At 39.5% G+C, this 26875-nt stretch overlaps 1 protein-coding gene across 1 annotated transcript; it reads left to right on the plus strand.

Moving 5' to 3' along the window:
- Positions 1 to 14665: 14665 nt before the first annotated feature.
- LOC133815094 (protein MOR1-like) lies at positions 14666 to 18504 on the plus strand. Its single transcript, XM_062247978.1, has 16 exons — positions 14666 to 14722; positions 14903 to 14986; positions 15089 to 15184; positions 15299 to 15406; positions 15489 to 15569; positions 15699 to 15774; positions 15897 to 16021; positions 16101 to 16211; positions 16292 to 16441; positions 16601 to 16675; positions 16760 to 16813; positions 17490 to 17585; positions 17686 to 17766; positions 17873 to 17974; positions 18116 to 18298; positions 18382 to 18504. Exons 1-16 carry the CDS (start codon positions 14666 to 14668, stop codon positions 18502 to 18504), a joined length of 1602 nt encoding a protein of 533 aa, XP_062103962.1.
- The last annotated feature ends 8371 nt before the right edge of the window (positions 18505 to 26875 follow it).

Genomic DNA, 26875 nt, shown 5'->3' on the forward strand with positions numbered 1-26875 from the left:
ATTCTCATACGTCGATGGCTCGTTGTTTGCCCTTTTTCCACTATTTTTCCCGTTGTTTTTGCCGTTGCCGTTGGGTTTATCTGACCCATAGGCGGCTTTGGCAGGATCTTCCTTTGGCCCCTTGTCTCCTGCAGGTGACTTCCCTTCATTAGCAATCGCCTATTTGAGCTTGATGTAGCGGTCTGCTCAATCCAGAAATTCTTGGGTACTCTTCACCCCATTCTTCCTTAAACTATTCCAGAGGGGTGAGTGGCGTCGCACTCCAGTAGTAAGTGCCATCATTTCCCCTCATCACCAACCATCTTAGCTCCAGCTGCCACTCGCATAAAATGTTGGACATATTCCTTTAAGGATTCTCCCTCCTTCTGGCGTATCTCGACTAGTTGGTTGGCTTTAGTCAGATGTACTCGGCCAACGTAGAATTGCCCGTAGAACTCCTTTACGAACATCTCCCATGACACTATGCTAGCGGGAGGGAATTTGAAAAACCACTTCTGAGCAGTATAGACAAGGTGGCCGGAAAGATTCTGCAGCGAGCATCATCCGACACTTTTTGGATGTCCATCTGTTTCTCGAATTTATTCAGATGAGATACTAGGTCCCCATATCCATCGACGTTGGACAATACTGGCATCTTATATTTGTTTGGGTTTCTGCCATCACTATTCTTTGTATGAATGGAGTGCCTCTTCTCCGATCATACTCGATGTGGGATGTTCGGCTCCCCACCAGCTACTGTACGGCCTGATTCAGCGCATCGATCTAGGCCTGTACTGCGTCTAGTATTGCTGGGGCTACCGGTGCTGGAGGAGCGTACTCATCGTACCTTTCCCGCCTATCGTTAAGCACATCCCTCAAGTCATCATCTCTATGCCTTTGCTCGCTAGCGCCCAACCGATCAAAGATCTTAGGTTGCCTAGGCTGCCCCCCAGCGTTTTGGCTCGTGGGCCTATTTTCTCTTGGCGGGGGATTCCATTCTCTACCCCTCTCTCCTTGTCTTCGACCAGCATTTCGTCTGCTGGAATCAGCCTCATTGCAGACGTGTCCATCTCTAAAATGCGACCGGATATGTCGCGACCTGCTGATTACACTGTCACCTCCTCTTACTGGCATGTCCCGAGCGTCAGGGGGAGGCCTGCGCTGGTCAGTGGGTCCCCAGGAATTATTATGTCGTGGAGGCCCCCTGACCGCAGAGCCTAACTCGACTTGTCTTCTGCTTGCAGAAGGACGCTGTCCCCTTTTTGGTGGGTTCGGTTTCTCAGCAGTTTCGCGTCTAGTGCTTCGAGGAGGCTGCCCGGCCCTATTCTGCCTTTGATGTTGGGGATTATCTCGACCAGAACGAGAAGGTGGTTGCTTCTCAAGGTTTTGAAATAGAATATCTTGTTGAGATGCAGGAGGTTGTTCTGGCCCCTGAGGTGGAGGACTTAGGTCTAGGCCTTGTTGTGGTGGTGCACTTGGTTGCTGATCCGGTTGAGAAGTTGGCGCAGATTGTCCCCGGGCCAACTCAATGGCTACTTCCAGGGCGGCAGTGGCATCTCTCTGTCAGCGGTCCATGTCAGCCTGCCCTTCATTAAATTCTTGACGTTGACGGTCAATTTCTCTCTGTTTCAACGCAATTGTCTCAGCCACATTCTCTTGATCAGCCTTCAGATTGGCTAACTCCTCCTGCAACAATTTAAGTGTTGTCCTCAAGGTCTCATAATCCATCTCATCCTCTTCAAAATCCAACTGTGGTTCATCTTCAGCCACATTTGGTGGAAGAGTCTGGGTGGATGCAGCACCAGAGGTTTGTCCCGTCTTTCTGGATGTTTTCGCCATTTGATTTTTGTGGAAGTCTTGAGTTACACTCTCAATAAAAGCACCAAAATGTTGACCTTCGAATTGGTCAATGACATGGAGTCAGATAAACAATATAAAGTGAGATGAAACATGAGAAGAACTCCAGACAAAAAGATAAACGACACAAACGATTTATAGTGGTTCGGCCCCAATAGAATGGTAACAACCTACGTCCACTTAGTATTCTTATTGATGTAGTATTCCAAGAACAGTGATCAATGAAATAGGGTCCACGAGTTTCACTAGATCTCAGATAAAGACAATTGTGATGGATAACAACACTCCTTTTCTCTTTTAGAATATCTTAGCTCATACGTTCTCAAGCCAAATGTTCGAAAAGCAAAAGTCCCCTCTCTTGAGCCCCTTGATTCTTATTTATAGGCTCAAGGAGGTTTGCATGGGCCAATGGGCCTTAATTACATTTAATACATACGTATCTAAATAATAATGAAAATTATAATTAATACATAATTACAAGATTGCATATTTGAAAGAAATAACAGAATATATGCGACGAAGTTGGTCACCTGTGATTACTTGATAAGCCAATGATCCTGGTCGAGGGTCGAGGAGGATATGTTCACTTAAAACTGCTACGTGTTTCCCACATGAAGATCAATCCTGCCACATCATCAGGTAGTCCATTCTTGGGTAAACAAAAACTATACAGATACAATATATGTATATGTGTTACATGCATGGCACATCCCATGGAATGTGTGAGGCGTGTACTGCTATTCCCTTTTAAGGGATTTTGAATTTTTCTTTTATCTCTCACAAAATAAGGTGTTAATCTTTTTAAGGAAAAGATGACAACCATATTTCAAAATTTGAATTTTAAATTCAAAATTCAAAATTCAAATTGATGATCATCATTATCATCATCTTTTATAAAATTAAATAAAACAAAAACTATTTTTGACTTACCAATTTTATTTTCTCCTACTCAAATAAAATAATTAATTTAAAAAATTAATTAATTAATTTATATATATGAAATTCGAAAATTACATATTTAAATTAATAAATATATTTTCAAAAATTAATAATTAAATCTAAATTAATTATTCATACTCAATTATCATATAATTGAAAATTTGACCCGAAGAATAAAATTCTTCTCAAATTCCCAAACTACAGCTATACCCTTGTATCAACTCTTACCTTTATATGGTGTTGATAGAGCTACCCTAGGGACCTATGGATCTATAATATCAAGCTCCATTAAATATTACATTATTAATCAAAGCTCTTTGATTAAATAATCATATTTATTAATATCATGATTACTACACTAAAAATATGAGATTGAACTTGTTGACGCCATTTTTCGTCAACTTAAGAAAGAAGAGCGATTAAACAAAATATACCAGAGGAAGTAAATAAAAAGGATGTAGACAAGAACTTTTATGTGGTTCAGTAGTTAAAATATGCATAGTCCACGAGTCTATGTTAGTTCTTTGGAGTTTTCTGGAAACTTTCAAGAAGCAATTGCCCAGAGTTTTCTCTCAGAATCTCAATCTTTCGTTCCTTTACAAATGAATTATCCCTCTCTATTTATAGAGAGTTTTTCATAATTGCTTCCCACATATTTAAGGGAGATATTCGAATAATATAATGCCAATAAATGCATTAGTTACTACGTACGCGGCAACATCCCATAAAATGTGGGATTGGGTAAAAAATTACATCAGATTCCTTAAACGTAGGGAATTTATAGCAATAAATACGTTCACACACAATTGACGAGCTTAGACACCAGATTCATGCGCCTTCGAGACCGTTTTGCTTATTACGTGCTTGTCATCTTACTTTGCCTATGCTCCCACAAAATAACCATTGACGAAGTCGTCACCTTCGAGCTTACAGCTCTCGAGCTCGAACCATCTTGTCTGAGGGCAAGAGATGCATTAAGAGGTTTATACAAGTGTTGAACCCTTGCTATCGTGAGATGCAAGTCATACTTATAAGCTCGAAGCGCCCTCGAGGGTATATAATGTTCGAGATCACGAGGTTGTCACTTACAACGAAACTATCTCTGACTTGTGGATCACATGACGACTGTGCATATTTCGAGCTCACACCATACGAACCTGAGTTTCGAGATCAAGATTTCCATCCTCAAAATATGGGTGTAACATAATTCTTGATAATTATAGACTAAATTAGCCCGCCTATGTTCTAGTCCATGGTCTCTAGTTCCTTGCGCCTGACGGTTTGATCGTGATGTAGAAGGGTTTGTTGGAACATTTTGTCTTTGTAAGCCTGTCCCAGTCACTTCTCGTGGATTTCCAAGGGCATTTCTAGGGACTTGTGAAGGAGGCACCGAACTTGGGGTTGTGGTTCTAACCGACCGACTGACATGCTGATGACCCCTATGAGGGCCACTGGATTGAGCATTCTGACGATCACGCCCTGCAGGTACAGAACTCGGGGTGGCATTCCTGACTGATCGACTTGGTTTGGATCGATTATTCCTGTGGGACTTGTGAGAGGGGGTAACCGAGCCAAAACTTCCTCATTCTTCCTGTTTGCCTTAGCAAGATGGCTTATAAATTGCATGTTTTCCAATTCGACGACAATTAGGAAGTTTGGATTTGGATTCAGTGGCAATGACACCGAACTCCCTGTGTCGCCATGACCCACCGGTTGTTTTCCCGGACGCTGCTGGAACTAAGGGCCAAGTTCGTTCGAAACAACGGTAGAAGGGCCTCCTACCCACCAAGTTGTTCTATCTTATTATCGTGCACTGAGCGAGTGAGCACCATGATGAGAATTGAATGAGATCTTGATGAAGCACTAATTTCCCTCTCAATGAAAGCACCAAACTGTTGATGCGGTTTTTCGCCAATAGTGTATTAAGAAATAATAAGGTAGATTAGTGCTTAATAAACCGTAATGAAAAATAAACGAATTCACTCAAGAACATAGAATTTTTGCATGGTTCAGTGGTTAAAATCCACCTAGTCCACGAGTCTATATTCATTGTTCTTTCTTTCTCTCTCTCTCACTCTCTCTATATTTTGGCAGAGTTTCGGTATTACATAAGATAAAAAATGGCCGCTTTCCTGTCCATATTCGTAGTATTTATAAGGGAATTTCATGGACATGTTTGGGTAACCACGTGAGTCAATCTCGCATTTATATAATGATTATACGTAATACAAATAATTCCCATATATATGGGCATACGACTTAATTACAGAATAAATATGTCGTGCTATCTCGGATAATAAATACGACAACCTGGTCATGAATAATCGTATCAGCAAATCCTGAATCTCTGGGCATCCCTCGGTATGTGATATTCTTGAATTACCATGAGTTGGGTATCTCCTCCACGCTCATGCTTCGACATCTACTTTAATATTATGAGCTCGCACTTCATAGCCATTGCATCCTTAGCTTGGGTTAGACCCAAGACGCCTATCACCACATATGACCACGTGAAATACGAGTTGTCCACGTGAAAAATAAGCAGATATCATTCCCTTGGTTATTTCTCCATAGATTTTTTTGCCCGTTGTACCCAAGCTGAGTGAATGAACTCGGGCTAAAATTAGGGTACAACACCCTTGTATCAACTCTTACCTTGATATGGTGTTGATAGAGCCACCCCGGGGACCTGTGGACCTATAATATCGAGCTCCAATAAATATTACATTATTAATCAAAGCTCTTTTATTTAATAATCATATTTATTAATCTCATTATTACTCCACTAAAAATATGAGATTGAACTCTTGATAATTATAGACATATATTTATTGAGTACTTTATTAAAGAATAAATTGTCCATTGATATAATCATTACATACAACGCTAATCCTCTATTTATGGTTCATAATTAAAATAGAATAAAATTATCATTTTACCCTTTTAGCTATATAGTGTTCCTAGAGTACCAATGACTTTACTAGTGAACGTTGTGTCACAACAAGTTTGCGACGTGAGCGCTTATAACATTTTCAGTTCCAAATTCCAAAAGCCAACCCAATAGAGAACCATTATTCAATATATAAGAAGGTATAGATTCTATATCTGTTAAACTACGTCCCGAGCCATATACATCATTGAGTCCCCAAAACAATTGTTCTTAGCCTGATCATTTTGACAAACCTTAACACATGAATCAAAGGATTAGATAACATATATAGGAGTTCATAGCAACCTCAGGATTAAGATTACCGTGTATATGATCATCGTTTGATGTGTTTGATTAATACTATGAAACGATGTTTAAACAAGTATTAGCAAAGCACATCTGGTCTAGTTCTACATACTCTTAGCATGCAAAGTACCTCCACTAAAGTGTCCTACTACACTAGTAACCCGGATCTAGGTCACATGTATTCATAATACTAGTGGATCGTACTAGCAGTAATTAATGTAAATATTCCATAACTTTATTTTATTGCGAACTATTTAAGTTTATTATCTTAATCTCGATCCTCCCATACCAATATGAGATTAAGACCACATAGTTAAACTTTGGAATTTTCTGACATTCACTTAATATTATCATATAATATTGGACATAGTCTATGTATAAATAATAATTCAATTCAATTATTAATTTCATTTAAAACATTTGTCAACTACAATTTCTTTAAGGGCGCTATTCCCAACACTTGGTCCTTTTAGGCTCTGTGCTCTTGCAATAAGTAGGACACCCTCATACTTTAAGATAACCTAGATTAGACTTATTTCATTTCCATAACTCATATGGAGACACATTATCCTTCTTCGTAGGAATCCGATTCAATATATGACACATATCAAGCAAAGCTTAACCCCAAAAATTATAACACAATTAGCGTGTGTTTACCCAAAAATGGCTGATTGATGACGTGGCAAGGATTTCTCACACGTGGTTGACACATGGCAGAGTCAAGATAAGGAGGTGTTGTTCGATTATCGACCAGCTACCCGTTATTTCGTCAAACCTCACGATTAGATGCGACCAGGATGGTCGTACGCTTCGGTTTATTTCTTTAAAAGATTGTAATCTCATAATAAATACGTTGATGATTTCATCTTTATTGCCTTGATACACGGATATTAAGGATAGTCAAGGCCCATTGGCCCATGTAACCCCCCTTGAGCCTATAAATATGCATGAGAGAGCTCAAGGAGGGGACTTTTGGTCTTTTGAATCTTTTTTCTAAATACTAAGAGAGAGCATATAGTGCGATTATCCATCGTCTTGTTGTAATTCTCCGAAGGTCTGTGAAACTCAAGAACCCTAGTTCTTTGATCACGACATTGGAATTCAATATTAATAATAGCACTAAGTTGATGTAGGTCATTACCATTCTTTGGGGCCGAACCACTATAAATTAACTGTGTCTACTCTTTACCATTAGATTACACTCTTGATTATTATTTCATTTCTTTTTGTATTTATGACTTCGTGTCGTTGGCCAAATTGAGGGTCAACATTCTGGTGCTTTCATTGAGAGCTTTGATCAAGAAGTTGTAAGAAAATCAAATGGCAAAGACATCTAAGAAAGTTGAACCGGCCGCTGGCGCTGCATCATCCCAACCTCCTCCTCCGAATGTGGCGGAGAATGAACCACATTTAGAGTTTGAAGAAGAAGAGTTGGATTCGGAAACACTAAGAGCAACACTGGGGGTGTTGCAAGATGAGTTGGCCAATCAAGAGAACGCAGTGGAAACAATGGCGATGCAGCAGAGAGAAATTGAACGTCAGTGCCAGGAGCTGAGTGAGTGTTAGACGGACATGGACCGTCAGTAGAGGGATGCCATGGCTGCTCTCGAAGCAACCATTCAATTGGCTCGAGGATAGGCTATGCCGGTCTCTTAACCAGATCAGCCACTGAGTGTGCCACCACAGCGGGCTCCCAATCCAAGCCCTTTGCTCTAGCCAGCAAGCCCTTAAAGGTCGGAGCATCCACCTGTGGCTCACGAGGATATCCCAATTTGGGATCCTTAGCAGCAGCCTCCTTCTCAAGATGGTCGAGGCAATCCCCAGTGCGAGAGGCAGAATAGGGCCGGGCAACCACCCCGCAGCCCTAGATGCCCAGGGGAAAAAAATCCAAATCCACTGAGCAGGGGGCAGCGTCCTTCTGCCAACAGAAGGAACAACGAGTCAGGCACTGCGGTCAGAGGCCCCCCACGGCATAATAATGCACGGGGACCCAACGACCAGCGCAGGCCTCCCCCTGACTCTCAGGAGATGTCACGCCATAGTCGGCCCCAGTTTAGAGACAACTACGATTATAATGAAGCTGATTCTGGCAGAGGGAATGTCGGTCGGAGGAATGAGAAAAGAGGTGGAGGCAGGAGCCCCCCACCTAGAGAAGATAGGCCAGCAAGCCATGACGCTGGGGGGAAACCCAGACAAAATAACATCTTTGATCGGCTAGGAGTTAGCGAGCAGAGGCTCAGGGATGAAGATTTGAGGGACGTACTCAGCGACCGTCGTGAGAGGCACGATGAGTACGGTCCTTCGGCACCAGTCGCCCTAGCGATCCCAGAAGCGGTTCAGGCTCAGATTGATTCTCTGAACCAGGCAGTACAACAGCTAGTCGGGGATCGAACATCCCACATAGAGTACGATCAGAGGAGGGGTACTCCATTTGTGCAAAGGACTGCTGTGGCAGAAACCCCTAGTAAATTCAAAATGCCAACACTGCCAAACTTTGATGGGTACGGAGAACCAGTATCTCATGTCAACAAATTTGAGATACAAATAGATATACAGAAAGTGTCAGAAGATGGTCGTTGCAGGATCTTCCCCACAACACTATCTGACACCGCCCAGGAGTGGTTCTTTAAGGTCCCTCCTGCTAGTATAGTATCCTGGGAGATGTTCGTGAAGGAATTCTACGGACAATTCTATGCGGGTCGCGTACACCCCACAGAGGCCAACCAGCTGGTCTAGATACTCTAGAAGGAGGGAGAGCCCTTGAAGGAGTATGTCCAGCACTTTGTGCTAGCAGCGGCAGGAGCCAAAACAATGGGTGACGAAGGAAAAATGATGGCCCTAACTTCTGGGGTTAGACGCCATTCTCCCCTCTAGAGTAGCCTAAGAAAGAATGGGGTAAGAAGTAGCCAGGAATTTTTGGATCGAGCTGATCGATATATCAAGCTCGAGGACGCAATTTCCAATGAGGAGAAATATCCAGCGAAAGACAAGGGGCCCAAGGAAGAACCCGCCAAGGCTGCCAACGGGTCAGAGAAACCAAATGGCAATGGCAAGGGCAACGGGAACGGAAACGGAAGGAATGGTGGAAAGCGGGCGAACAATGAGCCATCGACATCTGATAATAAATGCCCTAAAGGAAATCGATATGAGTCGAGATTCACCAACTATACGGCCCTTGTCGAAAGTCGAGCGGAAGTCTACTAGGCGACCAGCTTTAGCGTGCCTTATAAGCGACCCACGCCTATAAGGAAGGATATCTCCAATAGACATACCAAAAAATTATGTCACGTTCATAATGACTATGGACACGACATTAATAAGTGTAACCAATTGAAGGACGAAATTGAGTTCTTGATCAGGCAAGGACATCTAAGGAGATATGTGCGAGCAGCAGGAGGGTCTCAGCGAGAGGCTCAAGGTGGCAACGAGCAGGCGCCTGCACGCCAATGATCGCCACCTTTACAGCCAGCTCCTGTGGCAGGCACGTTACTCACCATCTGTGGTGGCCCACACGTTGTAGGGGACAGTGGGAGGGTAAGGGAACGATATGCTAAAACCCAACGCCACGACTAGGACATTGAGATGAAGAGTGTGGAGGATCGAGCATCAAAGAAGGCTCGGACAGAGGAGGAATTGATAACCTTCTCTGAGGACGATGCCCAGCACGTACGATTCCCACACTCCGATCCACTGGTCGTTGACGTTCAAATTGCTAACAGGACATTACTCACTGCTCTTATAGTAGTTGATTGTCCTTCAGCATATAATGCTGCAATTGGAAGGCCAATTTTGGTCAACCTACGAGCCATTACCTCGATATGTCACTTGGCCATGAAATTCCCAACCGACGCAGGGATAGGATGTGTGTTGGGAAATCAACGGGAAGCGAGGGAGTGCTACAATGCCTCGATAACTAAGGCAAAGAAAGGCATATCGAGGGAAGTTTCCAGAAAAGAGTTGCAAATGGCTGCTGAAGTACACGCCCAATCAGGTGATGGTGTCACAAAATAGGGCGTTGCCCAAAGTGAGGACAGAGACTTAGATCCTCTCTTTGGGGATTTTGATGAAAAGATAGGACCCACCGAGGACCTTGAAGAGGTCCAACTCGATGAAGAAAATCCGACCAAGGTTGTGAAAGTCGGTAAAAACTTAGAAACAACAACAAAATAAGCACTAGCAGAATTTTTGAAGAAAAACCAGGAAGTATTTGCCTGGTCGCACAAAGACATGGTCGGAATAGACCTTACAGTCATTAGCCATGTCCTGAACATAGATAAAAGTTTTCCACCAATGCAACAAAAAAGAAGGATGCTCGACAAAGTTAGATCAAGGTCCTAAAAGAAGAAGTCGAGAAGCTAAAGGAGAATGGATTCATCCGGGTAGCGTTTTATCCGTCACGGGTCTCCAATCCCATGCTAGTTCCCAAGCCGAATGGAGTATGCGTGGATTTCACAGACCTTAATAAAGCCTGCCCAAAAGATTGTTTCCCACTCCCTAGGATCGACCAACTGGTCGATGCCACTGCAGGGCATGAGATTCTCTCATTCATGGATGCATACTCCGGCTGTTATCAAATTAGTATGCATCCTCCTGATGAGGATCACACTAGCTTTCGGACTGACACAAGGCTTTACTTTTACAAAGTAATGCCCTTCAGTTTGAAAAACGCTGGTGCATCTTACCAGCGACTGGTCAACCACATGTTTAAGGAGCTAATCAGCACAAACATGGAGGTATATGTCGACGACATGCTAGTTAAGTCAAAAAAGGCAGAAGGGCATATAGAGGACTTGCAAGAATGCTTCAACGTCTTGAACAAATATCAGATGAAGTCGAATCCCCTCAAATGCTCCTTCGGAGTAGGATCAGGGAAGTTCTTGGGATTCATAGTAAACTCACGAGGAATCGAGGCCAATCCCGAGAAGAGAAAGGCCCTGGTCGATATGAAATCGCCAACAAAGATCAAGGATGTTCAAAGCTTGACCGGTAGAATTGCTTCTCTCAGTAGATTTATTTCCAAATCGACAAACAAATGCGTCCCATTTTTTAATCTACTCAGAGGTAACAAGAAAATTGAATGGACAGAGGAGTGTGAGTAGGCTTTTTGAACATTGAAGGCTCACATGTCGCAACCACCACTACACCAAATACCCATTACCATAACACAACATTATAATAGTATTTAAAAAGAGTTATTGTATATGTGAAAAATTTCAGGCGACAAAGTAAAATAAAATACCGCCAAAAGGACTAAGTTTTTTCTACCTTTCCCGTGTACCCATTTCCCATTTCCCCTTACCCATTTCTTCAATCTTTCTTCAATCTTTCTCTTCCTGGTCTCTCTCGGTCTATCTCTCTCGGTCTTTCCCGTAGGCTAGTAGCTCTCTCGGTCTCTCACTCCCCTTCACGAAAGACAAATCCTGAGAAGGGCTTCACCACATTCGAGTCAAGGGTTTCTCTGATTCAAGAAGAAATTACTACAGTTGAAATTTCTTGTTTCAATACGTGAAGAACAATGAAGGAGCTTTATGGTACAGTCTCTGATTCTAATTGTTCATCACTCTAAGTTTTTACTGTAATTTCGTTTTTGGTTTTTTCATCATTGATTTAATTATTCATCAATCATATTTTCTCTTTGTTAATCAATTTATATAAGTTAAACTCATGTATATATATATATTCGTTTTTTGGTGTGTTTTCGGATAAGAAAAAATGATTACATATAAGTTAAACTCATATATATATATAGAAAGAGAGAGAAAGAGTGAATATAGGACGTATCTGGACTTGCTTGCTATTTTAAAGTATATATTACTAAGCTTTAAATAATGCATTAAAGGTGTTTGAAAGAATGCTTCAATGAGATATATAAGTAATTGCTTGTAAATGAGTAAATGGGATTCTTGGCCTTGAATCCTTTCTTAATTTGACTTTGTATGCTTCTTAATTTGGCATTGAATTGTGAGATATACGACACTTGTTTTTGTTAAAAATGATGTTTAAATACATGGTTGAGGACACTTGTTTCTTCCATGAAGGGTCTTCTGGTACTGTTATAGCCAACAAAACCCATGAAAATAACTAGTAGCTGCTCTGTCCATAAGTATAATGTCTCCGAATAACCCAACACTATATTTACAACATTGCTCTATTTACTATTCCCTATGTCTTGTTTGGTCAGTAGATAAAAGGACCCCATATATTTCTTGTTTTGCAATGAAGAGAAGAAAAGTAATTTGTGTGCTACGGTATGAGAAACTAGTACACAGATAATTACACATATACACACACATACACACTTTAAGCAGGCATGTAAGTGAGTTTATTCCCCACAATAATTCTGGTGGATGAGTTGGCACATTGATTATAATATTTTCATTAACCTATAAACTATTTTTCTTTCAAGATAACAAATGAAAGTGGTGGCAAGAACTTTTACTCTGTTCTGGGATAGATTTAGTACCAAAACCAATATAAATGTCTGCTTCTATGTTGGTTTTCTACTAGCATGAACTGAAGTCTTTATAAAGCACATGCAAGGATTTGAATATGCAGGGATTTGACAATTGTTATTTAACATTTGAAATTGCAGACAACCTGCTGGCTGGGTTTGAATATGAAGGATTTGACTATTTATTTAATGACTTGGTGCATGATCTAAATAGATTTATTGATGAGAAGAGTGAAAGCAGAGGAGAAAAAATTTAGCGGGTATCCCTCTATTTTTTCTCTTATTTTTCTTTTCTCTTTATTTTTTCATTTTATCAAACAACTCATTTTCTTTCTCTTTATTTTTATGCATCGATTTCTTCAGTAATTTATCAACAAACAATGAGTACATTGACAGAATAGATTTTGAACTTGTAGTAACATATTCTTGAGAAATTTCTCTTGCCAAATTCCTATTTAAATAAAAATAAACCATTATGATTGATAATCTGATATGATTGCTATTGAAATTGAAAGTTGAAACAACCTTAAATCATGTTGCCAACAGTAAAAACATAGGAGAAACTGTAATTGAAACCAACTTTAATCATGTTGCCAACAGTAAAATCATAAAAGAAATCATATTAAACAGATTTAAAACTTGTTACACAACAGTGAACACTAAATTTGAACAACTGTGAAACTTGCCTGACACTAAATTTACTTCAGGCTTTCCTAAAAGAGTTCATAAATAAAATTAGCAAGTTAATTTGCTGAAAACAAGCATTCAGATTTAAAGTTTATAAATAATGTTTTATAAGTTTTTATAAGGCATTCTGTCAACGAAGCTCTTCTTAGAAGGTACTAAAAACACAAAAGGCAAACCATCAAAGATAGAACAAGCTAGAATAACATAATATTCTACATTACCTTATCTCACTTCAAGCTAAATCTCAAAGACAAAAAACACAATCAAAGGCCAAAAACTGACCTTGAACATGCCAAATACTGCTTCAGTCCAACTTGTTCTAAGGAACTTCCGGTAGCTAAAAACTACCAACTAGTGTAGTGTTGGATAAGGAAAACAACAACTGCTTTAATGGACTCCTCTAGAATGTATTGGTATTGTGAATATTGAGATAAATCAATCTTTTTGTCTGTGATGGTGTTTACCACTGACCGTTTTGCCTGATTGCAATGTATCTCTAATTACAATATTTTAGGGCTAATAACTCATTATAATTAAGTATTATATATTTTAACTTCCAATGCCCACATGCTGTAGAAATTAAGATCAGTTAGGCTGTCCATTTATTTTGTGTATGGCTTAGTATAATAAAAAACTAAATAAAGTATGACTTAGTCTTCCTCTTCTCTCATTAGCATAGTAATAATATTATTTGTCTGTTTCAATCAACCAAATTAAAATATTTAAAAACACTAGTAGAGAGATAATCAACATCACCCACATGGACATAGACATGTATATGATATATATATATATAGAAATACTTGTTGTATTGACAAAAAAGCTTGTCTTTTTTATTACTACTATTGCCAAATTCATCTTTGTCTCTTTGCTTGCATTATTCATTTTACTTTCATACCATGTTCCTTAAGTTTTTTTAGTAATGTCAATACAAACTGTGACTTTAATTTTCAATTAATGCATGTAAATAATAGAACAATTTGTTGGATCAATGATAGAACAATTTGCATCAATATCTTCATTTAAACAACAAGTGGAAGGTTTATCAGACCTAGACCACTGGGTTGAGTTATTGATTCGTTTACTGTGTGCTGTCCCTGGCTGGAGTGAGAAAAATGTCCAGGTATTTAAGGGTTTCATTGCTGCAGATATCTATCTTTTTTACCTTTGTGGATATTTTTGGTTGTGAAGATAGTTATTTAAGGCATGGAGTTTGAATAGTGCAGGTTCAGCAGCAGGTTATTGAAGTTGTTACTTTCATAGCCTCTTCGTCAACCAAATTTCCTAAGAAGTCTGTAGTGCTTTGCCTTCTGGGTAAGTGTTCCTTGGTTTTGGTTGATCACAAGTTTGGAGCTGGGATTTGTTTGCTTAAAACTGTGTGATCTCTTTTGCACGCGTATTTGGCTTCTTAGTGGTTTGGTGGTTGATTAGATAGTTCCTTATTTTTTCTTGTCATTATTCCTGAATTGACAGGTATAAGTGAGCGTGTCGCTGACATTAAGACTCGTGCTCATGTCATGAAGTGCCTTACTACTTTTTGTGAAGCTGTAGGTCCTGGATTTATTTTTGAAAGAGTAAGTCTTACATTTAAATCATTTCTGTAGAGAAGTTTGTTTGCACTTCTCTTGTGAACTTCTGAAGCAGGGATGAAACATATTAGGTTCTAAATTGATTGAAACTTGTATTTCTTTTCTTTGATTGCTTTTTTTATTTTTTATAATCCAACAAAAGTCAAGGAATTTTTTGTATTGTAGCTTTACAAGATATTGAAAGAGCACAAGAATCCCAAGGTTCTTAGCGAGGGGCTACTGTGGATGGTTTCAGCAGTGAAACTTAAGGTTTGGAGTTATATTTGGGCCTTTTTTTTTTGCTTTGTCTAACTGTTAGTTAATAATTACCATATTCAGCTATTAAAGGAATTGATATATTTTGTTTTACAGGATTTAATTGATTTTTGTAAAGATACTGGACTGCAGTCAAGTGCAGCTGCTACTAGAAATTCTTCAGTCAAGCTTTTGGGTGTTTTGCATAAATTTGTTGGCCCAAGTTGATACTCATTTTATTTGAATTGTCCACACACCTCAATTTCCTTTTAAATATTTAGTTGAACTGCTCCCAAACATTGATTTTTTTTTTATAATTAATTTGTAACTCCCTCCCACCCCTTTTCTTTTGTAGATATTAAAGGGTTTCTTTCTGATGTTAAACCTGCACTTCTTAGTGCACTGGATACGGAGTATGGGAAGAATCCATTTGAGGTGCTCCAACTTAATCATTCAAGATGCATGTATTGTTCGTTTTTGTTTATTTGTTACTGATGTATTCCCATATCTTATCTAGGGTGCAGCAGCAGCTCCAAAGAGAACTATTAAATCAGCAGAACCTACCCTGCTTAAAGGCTTAGAAAGTACTGATTGGAAGGTAATATTTTGATCATAATTAATGATTTTAGGGATGGAGCCTGACACCTGCCTGCTGCTAGAAGGTCCAAAGGGGAGATATTTAGCAGCCATTGTAGTGTTTTGATGTTTTGTATTTTCTGCTTTCTAGGCTCGCTTGGAGTCAATTGAAGCTGTGAATAAAGTTTTGGAAGAGGCTAACAAGCGCGTCCAACCCAATGGAACTAGTACATTCTATCATGTGTTTAAATTCTCTCTCCCTCTATTGTTATTATTTATTATTGTACATGTTATTCAGCCTCCTTTATATCCTCCCATTTGTTAATTATTGTTTAATGTTTATTTTCAGCTGAATTTTTTGGTGCTCTAAGGGGTCGTCTAGGTGACAGCAACAAAAATTTAGTCATGGCAACATTGACATGCATTGGCAATGTTGCATGTGCAATGAGTCCAGCTGTTGAGAAAGCAAGCAAGGTTGATTTCTAATTCATGATCGCTAATTTTATGTAGTGTAATCTTTAAATTTGAATGTGAGTGTATTGATTTCTTTCAGGGCATTTTAGCGGATGTTTTGAAATGTTTGGGTGACAATAAAAAGCATATGAGGGAATGCACATTTAATACTTTAGATTCTTGGCTCTCTGCTGTTCATCTTGATAAAATGGTAAGTTTTTTTTTTGCTCTACGCTGTGGAAGCTGTTTAGTTTTTTTGTCTCAGGTGGCATGATTGTATACTTCTTGTAGGTTCCTTACATTGCAGCAGCTTGGACAGATGCAAAACTTGGTGCGGAAGGGCACAAAGATCTTTTTGAGTGGTTGTCAAAACAACTATCTCTATTAATTGAATTTCCTGATGCTGTACAGCTACTAAAGCCAGCTTCCTCTTCTCTGACGGTAATTCTAACTTGTCAAAAACAGTGAAATATTACTTTTACTTGTTTGCATTGCTAGAATATTTCCATGCTAACAATAATGTGCATAGAGATGTAAGAATCATGATGCCAGTTCCCTTTCCATTGTTTCTAGTTATGACTTTATGAAATTTTCATCCAGGATAAATCATCAGATGTTCGTAAAGCAGCAGAGACATGCATTGCTGAAATCTTGAGAGTTTGTACACAAGAAACTGTAAGTGCACTAGTAACTTTTGGTACTATTTTGACTCATTGGTCAGTTAGTGCATGAACACATTGTTTGAATGTATTATTTCAGGTTGAGAAGCTTGTTAGGGATGTTCAGGGACCAGCTTTAGCTCTTGTTCGTGACGTTTGAAGCATTATGGTAATTTTCAAGGTAAGGTTGTTGGGTACTTGGGTCTCTTGCTTGTATTTTGTTTTGGTGATTTATACCAATAATAATTATTTTTTTCCAGAATCTTTTGAATCTGCCAAAATAATTTCGGCCCCTGCATCCAAGACCCTTTTGAAAGTGGGTAAATCCACTTCTAATGGTGTTTTGAAGCCTGGAAGCAAAGTAGCATTTTCTTTATGTTTCCTTAAATGCTTACTTCTAGTTCTTTTATAACTTATAATTTTGTAAGGAGATTATTATTATTTTATTTTATTTTTTAATTATTTTCGGTTAATGATTTTTTAAAGAGAACTTTTGGTACGAAGGATTTGAGGTCAGAATCAATTATGCACGTTCAAGATATAGCAGTTCAATCGCAGGCTTTGCTAAATGTTAAAGATTCCAATTAGGTATAAATTAAGCAAGCAATTTTTGAATGTCTCTTACTTTTGAATATATTGACAAGTAATCATTTGGACTTTACTTATCTGCAGGAGGATAGGGAAAGATTGGTAGTAAGGAGGTTTAAGTTTGAAGATCCATGGATAGAACAAATTCAAGACCTTTAGGTTGTGGATATAGTAGTTTCACAGATTTGTTTATTTTGTATCTAATTTAATGCATAATTTATTTAACATACATGTTTATGCAGAATGATTTGATGAAGTACTTCAGAGAGGATTTGCATAGACGGCTTCTAAGCATAGATTTTAAGAAGCAAATTGATGGGCTTGAGATGCTACAAAAGGTTTTTGAGTGCATCACTGGTTCATTTCTTTTGTATATTAGTGCACATTTTTTACAGTATATTCTGGATTTTATTGCACGCACTCCCATCGATTGGCAAGGAAATAGTTGAAGTTCTGGATATACCGCTAAGGTGGTTTGTTTTACAATTCTATAAATCAAACACAACATGTTTGTTGAAGGTATAGTTTATTTACTTTTTTTTCATGTTTTTACAGATCTTTGATTTTTTCCTCTCTTAGGATGCATTTCCTTAATATCTAGTTCTGTTTTTGACATGAACAACAGGTGCTGGAATTTCTTCCTGAACTTTTGGACACCTTGAGGAATGAGGGACACTCTTTGACCGAGTCAGAAGCAGCCATATTTTTGCCATGTTTGATAGAGAAGGTTCTTACAATTTTAGCACGAACATTGACAGATACTGTGATGTATTTTTCTTTTGTGTGTGTGTGTGTGTCTTTTCACACTGGATAGTAAAGTAGGTTTTATCCCCATCACTGAAATTGCTGACTCTATATTTTCATGCAGATGGGCCATAACATTGAGAAATTATGGGAAAAAATACGAGAGCTAACCAAAAAAATTGTGCAGACATATTCTGCTGTAAAAAGCTTCCCTTATATTTTGGAGGGTTTGCGTTCGAAAAATAACCGTACACGAATAGAATGTGCCGACCTTGTTGGGTATATAGTAGATAATCATGGAGCTGAGGTCAAATTTGTTTGTGTGTTGTCTCCACCCTCCACACCCGCTGCAATTGAAATAGAGGACGCTAACATCTATTCTCTTGACAGATTAGTGGGTATTTAAAATCCTTGCAAATTGTTGCATGCTTGACAGCAGAAAGAGATGGTGAAATTAGAAAAGCTACTTTGAATACTCTTGCCACTGGATATAAGATTCTTGGTATGTCATGATTTCAAGATTTTAAAGTATTTTCTAACTTGTTGAAGATTTTGAATTTTTATTTATTGTTCCTTTGAGACATCCCATTTTCTTTTTGCCTGTTTTGTGGGGTTAAGTTTTCTTAGTTTGTAATTTATTTTGTAAGTTGCATTGTATTAGTTGTTGTTTACAGTGAATGCAATTAGATTTTATCTGTTTAATTTTAATATTTTATTGTTAACTGTTAATGACCTTTTTTCCCCATTAGGTGAGGATATATGGAGGTATGTTCTTAATAATAAACGAACTTTTTTTTTACAATGTGCAGGTATATTGAGATGATTTCTTTGGAGCAATTCTTGACAACATTTGTAGTTGAGGCCTTTAGAATGGAAGAATGTATTTCACTAATTTTTGTATACATTTCTTGTTTTGTATGTTGTAATATGATTTCTTAAGCCTAGACTAGTAGACTAAATATTGTAATTACCTTTGAGTAATTAATAAAAATCTATTTATGTTACCTTATTTGGCTTTAACTTTCATATTTGTTTTCCTAGTTTTGTGTAAGTAAAAAAAGATTATGTTTCTCTAAGCTAATATAACACATGTTTTATACTAAAGTGTAGTATAACACAAAAAAAGTGTTATATAATCGACTATAAATAACATAATTAAACACTTATCTATATATTAAAATAACACAGAAATTGTGTTGTCGTTGACAGTACAATAACACATCTGTATAACACTGATAAAGTGTTTTGTAAAGTACCCTGACCTACGATAACATAGTCGTGTTATCGTATGTTTTGATAACACATTTTTGGTGTTATTAAAAGTATTTTTTCTTGTAGTGCACCGATCCTATCAAAATCGGTTGATAAAGAAACTTTGTTCATCTACCTAGCGATCACAGAATATGCTGCCAGCGCTGTCTTAGTAAGGGAAGAAGAAGGCCTGCAGAATGTTTTTTATTATGTAAACAAGAGGCTAATTGGAGCAGAGCTGCGATATCCACCTATTGAAAAATTAGCCTATTGCTTAATTTTAGCCTCTAGGAAGCTGCGGCCCTACTTCCAAGCTCACCCAATCACAATTTTGACCGACCAACCTCTACGACAAGTTCTGCAGAAGCCAGAAACCGTAGGCAGATTATTGAAATGGGCGGTCGAACTTGGGTAGTTCGATATCTCTTATTTGCCATGAGCAGCAATAAAAGGGCAAGCCCTGTCTGACTTCATTGTAGAATTCACTGGGCTTCCAGACATCGAACATCCAGAAGAACCTGAAGAGCCTAAGCCTCAAAACCAGACTCCCTCATGGAAGTTGGCCACAGACGGCTCCTCTAATGAATATCACGCAGGAGCAGGTGTCATTTTGATAACGCCTGAAGGGCATCGATTTCATTGCGCAATCAGGTTTGACTTCACTGCTTCTAACAACGAGGTGAGTATGAAGCACTGCTCGCCGAGTTACGATTGGCCAGAGACATGAACATAAAGGCACTTGACATTTACAGCGACTCTCAGCTAGTATTAAATCAAATCATGGGAGAGTACCAGGCTCGAGGTTTAAAGATGGTCGCTTACTTAAACAAAACGAAGGACCTATTAGCGCAGTTTGACAAGTACACCCTTCAGGAAGTACCTCGCGACCAGAATTCAACCGCTAATGCTTTGGCCAAATTAGCAAGTGCGAAGGATGTTGATACTCTGAACATAGTACCGGTTGAACAGCTGTTTTTACCGAGCATCCAGGCAGAGGAAAACTCTTTGGTGATCCAGGCGGCGGATACATGGACGGCACCTTACATAGTGTATCTAATGCAAGGCGTGTTACCGACGAACAGAAACAAAGCCAGGACCCTTCAGCGGCAGGTCGCTAGGTATATCCTGGTCGATGGAATCTTGTACCGAAGGGGATACTCAATGCCACTCCTCATATGTATTTCGAAAGAGAAGGCCAAGGAATTGATGAAAGAGGTACACGAAGGCTTTTGTGGGGACCAAGCTGGGGGGCAAAGCTTATCAAAAAAGATCCTAAGGCAAGGATACTTCTGGCCAACAATGAATGAAGACTCGATGGAAATTGTGCGGAGGTGCGACAAGTGCCAGAGGTTCTCCAAAATTCTACGAGCAGCCCCTAATGAGCTAAAACAGATGCAAAGCCCGTGGCCATTCGCAGTCTGGGGTATAGACCTGATTGGATCTCTGCCCACAGTAAAGGGCGGTGTCAAGTACGTTGTGGTAGCCGTTGATTTCTTCACAAAATGGGCTGAAGCCGAGTCACTTGCAACCATAACGACCAAGAAAGTATTGGATTTCGTGGTAAAAAACATCGTGTGTCGCTATGGATTGCCAAAGAAGATTGTCTCAGACAACGGCATGCAGTTTGATAGTATTATGTTCATGTATTTTTGTGAAGGACATGGAATTATCAAGAGCTTTCTTCAGTCGCTCATCCTCAAGCAAATGGACAAGTCAAAGCGGTCAATAAAACGCTAAAGGATACTCTGAAGAAAAGACTCGAGGAAGCAAAAAGAGCATGGCCAGAACAATTGCCTGAAGTCCTTTGGTTGTACATAACTTCTCATCGAACAGCGACAGGTCATACTCCATTCTCCTTGGCTTATGGATATGAAGCTATGTTGCCTGTTGAGTTAGATTCGCCATCGCATTGCAGAATAACGTACGATCAAGGCTCTAATAGCCAATTGGTAATGGAATCTCTTGATTTGGTCGATGAAAGGTGAGAGCAAGCCCAACTCCGAGTAGCCGCTTACCAGCAAAAAGTCACCCGGTATTTCAATTCTAAAGTGCGTGAAAGGAAATTCAATGTCGGAGATCTAGTACTTCGAAGGGTTTTCCTTAACACCTGCAATCAGACTACTGGAGTACTCGGACCAAATTGGGAAGGACCATACCAGATTGAGGAAGTCCTCCATCCAGGCACCTATAAACTTGCTCGCTTAAATGGAGATCTCATTCCTCGCTATTGGAATGGAGAACACTTGCGCAAGTACTATCAATAAACAATTCTTCTTAAAAAATTGGCTTGTATTAATTTTACTTTTTACAAGTTATGAAAAAAGGTTGGTCATTTTACGTGACTGGTCACTTATAAGTGTAAGATCTTATTGATCACTCGTACAGACATGTTTTGTCCATTTATTACGAGAAATATAAGGGACTGTGCGTAGCCAGTCATTCTTGCCAATTATTGTATTTATTACAAGTATTTTCTCATTACGTATGTTGTTTTGCTGCATTATCGTTTTAAAATCTTTGCTCCGAGTAGTAATGTTCGAACAGGTTACGGTCAAGGAAAGTGACCAAGGACCTAAAGCACCTCAATCACTTGGGGGCATATAAGGCATCTATTAAGCAAAGCATATCGAAAGGTATGTAAACACATGAGAAAAATAAGTGAAAGTATGCAAGGGTATTTGAGTATTTTTCAAAACTTTGTATTTTGTTAAATCAAACCAAAGTACTATGCTAGGTTCGGTCATGCGAACAGATGTTATGATAAAATGCAAATATTATAATATCAAGAGGAATTCCTTTACACCGCAGTGGCTACTCGGATGTAATTGTTTGTTAAAAGTAAGAGTTTCCCATGCAGCAATAAAAATTAATGATGAAAAAAGTAATTGTCTTTACATCACGACCCGTAGGTCGTGTATTAAAAAAATAACAAGAAAAATAAAAAAGGATACGGGGCTGGAGGATCTTGAGGAGCTTTCTGGCCGACAGTGGCTTCAGCTTCATTGTCTACGCCATCAGTCCCCGTTGCCAGAGAAATCTCTAGAGAAGCAAGAATTTTAGCCCTTTCTTCTTCCTCCAGGTGAATGGTGCACTGGGACATTAGAGTCTGTCTCAAGCGCTCAGACATATAGCTGAAGTTGGCCCTCTGATTGTGCTTCCAAAACTCATAGAAGCAAAGGTGGGTGGCTTCCTTATACTTCTCCAAGTTTTTGGCATCAATTTATTCGAGCTCCTTCACGCGCCTTTCCAACTCCTTCGTCTTCTGCCTACTCGCAATCAGATCGAGCTCAAGCTGTTTGAATTGTTGGTAATTGAGTTTGGCACTCTCCCTGAATTTTTCTTTATCTTCTTTGGCTTTGTTCAAGGGCAGCCCATTTTTCCAACATCTCCTCGGTTAGTGTGGCTTTCTGCTCAAGCAGCTCGTCATTTAGCTTGGTCAGCTCTGCATTTTTCTCGAGCAGTTCACTAATCTGCTTGGTCAGTTCAGTGTTCTTCTCGACCAGGTCAGCATTCTTTCCCTCGAGCGCCTTCATTGCCTCAACGAGCCTGGTGTCAAAGTTTTTGGTCTAGGACACCATTGCACCCACACGGTGCCAGCCAGCAGTCATGGTCAGTAATCCCTACAGCCAGATAAAAAGAATTTGGTGATGGCAGAAAATTAAAAGGAAACTACTCAGCAATAGAAAGCGACTTACACTGACTATCTCGTTCAGCGCTGGATTTAGTATTTGGTCGGTCTCCATGGAGAAGGTACCGTCGATGGCCTATTGACTGCGTTTGTGTTTGGAGAGCTTGTATATTCTCTCCCTGGCCGAACTGACCACGATGCTGGACAGGGAGCCTTTGGGCTGAGTTCGATGTGACTGATCAACTGGTGGCGTTGAGGCCGGCTGGTCAAGTGGAGAGGGAGGTGGCGTGGTTTCCTTCGAAGGAACAGCTGCTGAAGGATCCTCAGTCAGTGCCTTCTTTGAGGTGGTTTTGCTACTCTCCCCCTGGGTCCTCTTGCTGTCTTTCTTCCTGCCTGAGGAAGCAGAAGCGGCCTTGTAATGCTCAAATACGTCTTCAGACAACATATCTACACGAAAGGAAACAATACGAGCAGTGAGACAAGAGATATAGATGGAACTAAAAAAGAAAGTAAGGAGATTATAATTATAGTACTCGTACTACAACTACTGGTCACTGCATTACTTACTGAACTACTAACTGCTTGGAAGAAATCTGAATTTAAGTTTGGAGAATTTAAGTTTGGAGTATACTTAAAGTTTCCATCCCCATCAAATAAGTGACAAGGAATTGGCAAACTATCTAAGAATGAGAAAATAGTACCGTTCTCATCTGAGTAATCGTCGATGGGAGCAGAGGGTTCGGTGGCTTTCTTTTTTCCCTTTCCTAGTGGGGCAGGGGGGGGGGGGGCAGCAGCTCGTAGGGTCCTAGAGGGCTCCCTGATTGTCACTCCAGTCGTCCTCCTCCTTTGAGGTTGCGACACGTCTGGGTGCTGCTCGGGAATCTCCTCGCCGGTATCACTTCCCGCTGTTGACTCCCTCACATATTGGTGAGGTGCCAAAAGCCCGGCCAGCCTTAAATTAGCCTCTGTGACCAGCTGCTTGACGCTCTTCTCTACGTCAGTCATGCTGGCCAAGAGTGCTGATCAGACTTCCATGTCTGGAGTGGGAGCCGATCGCAACCACAGGCCTGAAATGAAGTAAGTTTCTAAGGGAAATGCAGGAAGAATAAAATGAAAATAAACGACCAGGGGGAGGGGGAAATATTACCTCCTTGGGTGAAGGCCAGGTTGTTGGCAACCATGTGTGTAGTCAGAAAGTACTCGAGATGGTACTTCCCCATATTGGATAAAAAGGTTGTATCACTCAGGAAAGTGTGGGACATTTCCTGGTGACAGAAGTGGAAGAACCCCGTGTTTTCTTGATTGGGGTTGGATTTTAGGTCGAACAGATAGTTGACCTTGTGTGGTGTGGAGACAGGCCATTTCTTATGGCTATAAAGAATATAGAGTGCAGAGAGCATTCTATACCCGTTTGGGGTTATTTGGAAAGGAACGACCCCAAAGTAGTTGGCCGCTCCTTGGAAAAAAGGATGGAGAGGCAGGATCGCTCCTGCCTCGATGTGATACCCCGACCAGGCTATAGGTGCCTCCAGGCAAATTCGCCCGTTGGTCTCTGGTAGGTTGGACTAGGGTCACCCCAGGAAGTCTGCATTTCTTAATGTAATTAGCAATCATCCTAACCGTTAATCGGCTAGGAGGGGCAACGTACCATTCAACATCTAGTTGAATGGCATTTCAAAGTTGGGGCTTCAGTTTGGATTTCAGGGTCGGGGGTGTTTTCTTCCTGGCCACTGGTTGAAGGAGTTTCAGCTTAAGGAGCAGGCTGATTTAAAGGGGAAGCTGATGGTTTCTTTTTCTGGGCTTTGGATTTTACTTGACCCATATTTTGAGGTGGGGTCGATGGAGTGTTTGGGGTGATGCGAGAAAAGGGAATTTCTGGTATCAACAGTGACGGTTGCTCCTCGTCTTCAAGCAATTGGGCCAGCAAATCATCGTCGATTGGCCTCTCACCTCCCCACGGATCTTGCATGAAAAAATGCGAACAGAAAAGCGGGAGATGAGAATTTAAGGCCTAAAACCTTATGTTTAAAAGTTGGAATAGTGCTGCTCGTGTATAAAAGTTAAGCTTTTATACGACCAGCAGAATTTTGATAAAAAACACTGTATTTCAAGCGAACAGTTTGGGAAATAGATTAAAAAGGAGAAGTGATTTTCGACTCTGAAAGGGCGGGAAAAACCCATTTTTTCAGCTAACTTAAACATCGAATTTTTACTTCGATTTTACGCCCTAAATCTACAATCTTAACTACCAAACTGACTCCTATCACCTATAAGACATTATTTCACTACCCTATCAAACATCAATCAATATACCCACTTACCCCAAAACAACTTCAACCAAGAACATTCAAAAGCTCAGAGACAAAGCAGATATAAGATGGTTTTGCATGGCATTTCAAACGACTGAAAGATTCGGGAAACTTACTTGGATGAAAGTTAGAGTATGAACACGAACGTTTTGAACGTCTAAGCGAAAGTTCCTTAGATCAGCGATGAAAAATTCTGGGTTTTCTAGGCTCTGAAGGTCGAAGTTCTTTAAAATTCTTGAAGAAGAGAAGGCGAGTGAAAGGTAAAAAGTAAAAATTTGATTTTTGGGTATTATTTATAGTTCTCGTGGTGCCGTAAAAGAGGTAATCATGGAATTACTTTTTTCAAAGTATGGGGAAGTGCAATAGCCGTCAGATAATTTTTTGGGAAACTGAAAAGACTTGATTGGACATGATTGGTTACCTTTTTCGAGAAGGCATGGGCGACTCTGACAAATTTGGTGGGGTTCGCGAATAGTCGATTTTATAAGTTTACTTTATGCTGGTCGCAGTAAAATAAACTTGGGGGGAAAATGTTTTCCCAAAAACGGCTGATTGATGACGTGGCTAGGATTTCTCACATGTGGTTGACATGTGGCAGAGTCAAGATAAGGAGCAACTGTTCGATTATCGACCAACTACCCGTTATTTCGTCAAACCTCACGATTAGATGCGTCCAAGCTGGTCGCACACTTCAGTTTATTTCCTTAAAAGATTGTAATCTCATAATGAATACGTTGATTATTTCATCTTTATTGCCTTGATACACAGATATTAAGGATAGTCAAGGCCCATTGGCCCATGTAACCCCCCTTGAGCCTATAAATATGCATGAGAGAGCTCAAGGAGGGGACTTTTGGTCTTTTGAATCTTTTTTCTAAATACTAAGAGAGAGCATATAGTGCGATTATCCATCGTCTTATTGTAATTCTCCCAAGGTCTGTGAAACTCAAGAACCCTAGTTCTTTGATCACAACATTGTAATTCAATATTAATAATAGCACTAAGTGGACGTAGGTCATTTCCATTCTTTGGGGCCGAACCACTATAAATTATCTGTGTCTACTCTTTACCAATAGATTACACTCTTGACTATTATTTCATTTCTTGTCGTATTTCTGACTCCGTGTCCTTGGCCAAATCGAGGGTCAACAACGTGTAAAAAAATAGAGTTAATCATCTCAAGATATGTTCTATTCTTTCTTTTAGTTATCCCATTTTTTTGTGGAGTGTATGGTGCAGTGCATTCATGAATAATGCCACGTTGTTCACAAAACACATTAAAATCATTTGAAAAGTATTCACTACCTCTATCACTTCTATGAGTCTTAATTTCCTTTCCAATTGATTTTATACTTTAGTTTTTTGGATTTTAAATTAAATAAATGAATCATCTTTACTCTTAGGCAAATACACATAAGTATACCTAAAGCAATCATCTATACAAGTTATGAAGTATATATTTCCTTCTCTAGTCATCATACCATTTAATACATATAAATCACTATGTATTAAATCCAACAAGTTTGAAAAACCAATCGTCACTAGGAAAATGTTTCTTAACCATTTCAGATTTAACACATAATTCACATTTATCATGCTTATTCACATCACAATTAATCAATCTATATTTAACAACTATTTTAATTGTGCTATAACATATATGAGCAAGTCAATTATGCCACAAAGTAATAGAATT

Source organism: Humulus lupulus, chromosome 2 (assembly GCF_963169125.1).
Source record: "Humulus lupulus chromosome 2, drHumLupu1.1, whole genome shotgun sequence".
Lineage (NCBI taxonomy): Eukaryota > Viridiplantae > Streptophyta > Magnoliopsida > Rosales > Cannabaceae > Humulus > Humulus lupulus.

Excerpts from the sequence above, each read along its gene's own strand:
- LOC133815094 (XM_062247978.1), top strand. The coding sequence starts at position 14,666 with ATGAAGTGCCTTACTACTTTTTGTGAAGCTGTAGGTCCTGGATTTATT. Across the intron at positions 16,022-16,100 it reads CTGTTGAGAAAGCAAGCAAG|GGCATTTTAGCGGATGTTTT; the intron begins GTTGATTTCTAA and ends GATTTCTTTCAG. Across the intron at positions 17,586-17,685 it reads GGCTTGAGATGCTACAAAAG|GAAATAGTTGAAGTTCTGGA; the intron begins GTTTTTGAGTGC and ends TCGATTGGCAAG.